Genomic DNA, 4,522 nt, shown 5'->3' with positions numbered 1-4,522 from the left:
TTATGATTTTCACCTTTCTATCTAATTGCCTCTCAACTTCATTAATGAATGCTTGTACAGCATCCACAGATTGAGATTTTTCATGCAATAAATAGAGATAACAATAACGTGAATAATCATCAATAAAAGTGATGAAGTACTTTTCACCTCCAAAAGTTGGAATGTCAAATGGTCCACAAATATCTGTATGTATGATTTCAAGAAGCTATGTACTTCTTGTGGCTCATTTCTTAGTGTGTTTAGTTTGCTTACCTTTAATGCAATCTATACTCATTTTCTTATTGGTAAAATCAAGATTCGGAATGACTCCATCTTTCACCAATCTTTTAATTCTTTCATAAGAAATATGTCCTAATCTTTTATGCCACAAGAAATATGAGATATCAATACATGTTTTATTTTTAAGTCTACTTTCATAATACAAGGAGAGATGTGTCTCATAAGGTTGATCAGCCAGTTTTAACATATAAAGACCATCAACTAATATTCCAGAACCAATTCGTTTAGAGTTCAGAAATATATTAAAACAACCATCTCCTTGAGTAGATTTAAAACCAGCCAAATCAAATTTGCTTACAGAAACTAAATTACGGGAAATAGATGGAACATAAAGAGTCTGATATAAATCTAGACAAAATCTACCATCTAAAATGAGACGATAGGTGCCAACAGCTTCAACTGGTGCCTTGTCTCGATTTCCCATCAGTAAGTAGTTTTCACTTGAATTTATGGTCTGGATCGTAAGGAATCCCTGTACGGAATTCGTTACATGTACATTAGCACCGCTATCAATCCACCAAGTTTTGGAAGAAACATAAGTAAAATTAGATTCGAAAAAGCTTACGGAACCCATAGGATTACCTTTCTTTTCGAACCATTCTCTTCTTTTAGGGCAATCTTTCTGAAAGTGTCCAACCTTTTTACAAAAGTTGCACCTGTAATCTTTCTTTGCCTTTTTCTTCGGATTAACTTGATCGGAATCGTTCATTGTGGGTTGTGCTCTTTGATGGCTCTTTTTATGCCCAAACCCAACTTTAGGTCCAGCTCCTTGAACATGATGGGAAACTTTAATTCCTTCACGACCAAGTCTAGCCTCCTCTTGGACTAGTTTATTAGCCAATTCATTAGATGTCCACCTTTCATCAATTGCATTATAATTGATCTGAAAGAGTCCATACTAAGGAGGTAGTGAATTTATGATAAATTGGACAAGAAATGAATCGTCCACACTCATTCCTAAATTCTTTAGTTTAGCCGCAAGGTTGGTCATTTCAATACAATGTTCATGCATAGACATGGTCCCATCATACTTAATGGTTGTAAGATCTGCCATAAGTTTCCCTGCAAGGGATTTGTCTGCAGTCTTAAACCGTTCTTCTATAGCTGCTACATAATCTATAGCTTTATCTGCATTTGGAAGGGAAGTTTTAATATTGCTAGCTATGGTCATTTTTAAAAACATCATGCTTAATCTGTTCGCTTTCTCCCAAGCTTTATGGAGAGCCTTTTCTTCCTCAGTACTAATTATAGTTAAGGGATCTGGCTCTTCTTCACGAAGTGCCAAATCCATATCTAGTACTCCTAATGTGAACTCAACTTTCTCTTTCCATTCTGAGAAGTTGGTTCCAGTGAGGATCAGAACAATAGAGACCATAGATGGCAAATTAGCAGGAAATGATGCTGCGATTTAGAGATATAACAAGCTTTAATTGAGGCTCAAAATTTAAACAACACATTAACAAAAATTATTGAATGCATATGACTTCAAATTATAATGCTCCTGTGGGTAGTCATTATAATATATCCTAATGTCATAACTTTCAGAAAATTTTTCTTGAATGATGTATCAGATTAATTAAGCGATCTGTGCATATACTTAATTAACTCATATACAAACATTCTAATAAATTATTGATCATGTTTTATGTCAATAGCCTACCTGTGGGTAGCTAATGAATACATAAACATATCAAAATTTAAATATTTTGGTTTTCTGTATGCAAATCATTATAAGATAAAACTATTATGGTGATATCAATTTCTTAATTATGCACATTAAGATAAACCAATCTTTTATCACTTATATATATCTATATATATATATATATATTTTAATTTAAACACATATTGTGACTTGAAACTTAAATCAAACAAAAATTCAAGTGTACAAACATCATAACTTAAAGCTTTAATTTTCAGTTCTTTAAACCATAAATCTATTATTCTTAATGGATTAATTAGATGTTCATAACCATAAGCTTTGATACCACATGTTAAACATTCTTTTAACATGAACCCCAAGATCTTAAACATCTATATTAATCACATAATAGAATCATAAAGAGGGTTAAAGTAATACCTCCACTCATTGTAGAAATGATGCTTCCTTGAATGGTTTCTTCTTCTTCAATGGTTTGGCTTGAAGACTTGAAAAGAAACTCTTAGATGATCTTTAGGTGGAAGATAAGGTTTCTCTCCCCTTTCCTATAAACTCTTTTCTTTATGTGTTGTTTTTGTTCTTGTGATGATTTGTGATTGAGCAAACCATCTATTTATAGGAGGGAAGAGGACCTTACTCCTCATAATGGTTTTGTCTTCTAATTTAATCTCATCCATCCATCATAGTAGAGATGAAGACAGTGGTGACAAGTGTGAGAACAAGTGTCTAGCATTGCTTCAAACACAACATGCAAATTCACACTTGTTCTCTTATAAGCTTTAGCATGACATGTAGCTTAATACTTCTCCTTATAAGCATAAGCTTCACATGTAGCTTAACATCTGTCATTTTAGTTCCCAAATGATTAAAAACAAAATATAACAAACCCAATTAAATAATCTACTAACTATAAGACTACATACATGGGTAAGAAATAATTATTTTCTTACATGGTGGAGCCTAAGTTTGCTGAAAGAACAGTTATTAACCACAAGAGTTACTTGAAACAAGGCCATGTTGTAACTTCTCCGGCGATCAATATCACATATAGTGATGTTATGACTGAAGATGGATCTGTCATTGGTTATGACTATCTTGTGATTGCTACAAGTCACAATGACTTGTTCCCTAAAACTAGACAAGAGAAGCTGTCACATTACCAAGCTGGTATGACTCTTCTTAATCCTCGCATTTGTGATTTCTGTTGGTATTGAGATTGTGAGCGATGATGATATCCTCACATTCGTGATTTATGTCTATTTGGTTGCAGAATATGAAAAGATCAAATCTTCTGGATCAGTTCTGATTGTTGGTGGAGGTCCATCTGGTGTGGAGCTAGCTGCCGAGATCGCTGTTGATTTCCCGGAGAAAAAGGTCACTCTGGTGCACAAAGGACCAAGATTGCTTGAATTTGTTGGAAAAAAAGCTGCTGACAAATCATTTGACTGGTTAGAATCAAAGAAATTGGAAGTGATATTGAACCAATCTGTGGATTTGAGTTCAGCTTCAGATGGAAACAAAACATACTGGACGTCAGGAGGAGAAACTATACACGCAGATTGCCATTTCCTCTGCGTTGGGAAACCTTTGTCTTCACACTGGTTCAATGGAACTGTTTTGAAAGACAGCTTGGATGGTAAAGGCAGGGTCATGGTGGATGAGTACTTGCAGATTAGGGGTCGAAGCAATGTGTTTGCCATTGGAGATATCACCAACATCCAGGTAAGTACATAAGGTATATCCAGCTCTTACATAGTATCTTCTTGGTTAGTGTCTTGTTTTGATTATATGATTTTTAATTACAGGAGATGAAACAAGGATATATAGCAGAGAGTCATGCTAATGTGGTTGTCAAGAACATCAAAGTAATGATGTCGAGTGGGAAAAAGAAGATGTCAACCTACAAGCCTGGTTCAGAGATGGCTATTGTGTCTTTAGGAAGAAAGGACTCGGTGGCTCAGTTCCTGTTTATGACAGTTATTGGTTGCCTCCCTGGTTTGATCAAGTCCAAGGATCTGTTTGTGGGGAAGACGAGGAAGTCAAGAGGGATAATAAGGTTTGGGTCTTTTCGAGTGTTCCAGGTTTCATCTTGAGAGTTGCTTTTGTACAAGATGTAATCATGTTTGTGTTTTATTTTCTGATCTCATTGTTTCAGCGTCGAGTGAGTGTTGGTTTACTTATGTTGTTGTGTAGCTTATTCTTATGTATTGATGATAAATGGTCGAGTTATTCTGAATAAAGAGCCTGAGAGTCTACCGTTGGCCACTGCACATACTCTTGAGTCCTAAGAAACGTTTGCTTACAGCCCGGCTCAAGAATATTGAAGTCCCTGAGCTAAAAAAAAAAGAAAATGGACCCTTTTCCCTGTGTTTTTGTGGGAAAAACAAAATTTTGGACCCTATTTTCTTCTTAAAAAAGAAAAAAAAACAACTAGATGTAATTCGGTAAATCTCCATGAGAGGAGAGCTATGCATTGATCATGTATATATAAGGTTACATATGATAAGGTCAAATATAATCTAAAGATACTAGATATATACAAATATAAGATACTCCTATATATGCTCTAACACCCCCCCCCCC

General features: G+C 34.9%; 3 protein-coding genes across 3 annotated transcripts in view; 1 reads left to right on the top strand and 2 right to left on the bottom strand.

The window, feature by feature from the left end:
* On the bottom strand, positions 634-2,552 carry LOC109125895. Its single transcript, XM_019228682.1, has 4 exons — positions 2,360-2,552; positions 1,229-1,680; positions 862-1,162; positions 634-751 (listed from the first exon to the last, which is right to left on the bottom strand). The coding sequence occupies exons 1-4, from the start codon at positions 2,367-2,369 to the stop codon at positions 717-719; spliced, it is 798 nt and encodes a 265-aa protein (XP_019084227.1). The 5' UTR covers positions 2,370-2,552; the 3' UTR covers positions 634-716.
* Positions 2,890-4,104, top strand: LOC104709271 (apoptosis-inducing factor 2-like). The gene is made up of 4 exons (XM_019228681.1): positions 2,890-3,106; positions 3,210-3,661; positions 3,745-3,995; positions 4,095-4,104. The coding sequence occupies exons 1-4, from the start codon at positions 2,890-2,892 to the stop codon at positions 4,102-4,104; spliced, it is 930 nt and encodes a 309-aa protein (XP_019084226.1).
* Positions 4,370-4,522, bottom strand: part of LOC109125894 (uncharacterized mitochondrial protein AtMg00810-like) — a 1,392-nt gene continuing 1,239 nt past the window's right edge. The window contains exon 2 of the mRNA XM_019228680.1: positions 4,370-4,405. Within this exon, the coding sequence (XP_019084225.1) occupies positions 4,370-4,405 (36 nt within the window). The remainder of the gene's footprint in view (positions 4,406-4,522) is intronic.

The sequence above is a fragment of the Camelina sativa genome, chromosome 8 (genome assembly GCF_000633955.1).
Source record: "Camelina sativa cultivar DH55 chromosome 8, Cs, whole genome shotgun sequence".
In the NCBI taxonomy this organism is placed as follows: Eukaryota; Viridiplantae; Streptophyta; class Magnoliopsida; order Brassicales; family Brassicaceae; genus Camelina; species Camelina sativa.
Note: the sequence above shows the minus strand (reverse complement) of the source record. Positions and strands in the feature narration are given on the sequence as shown.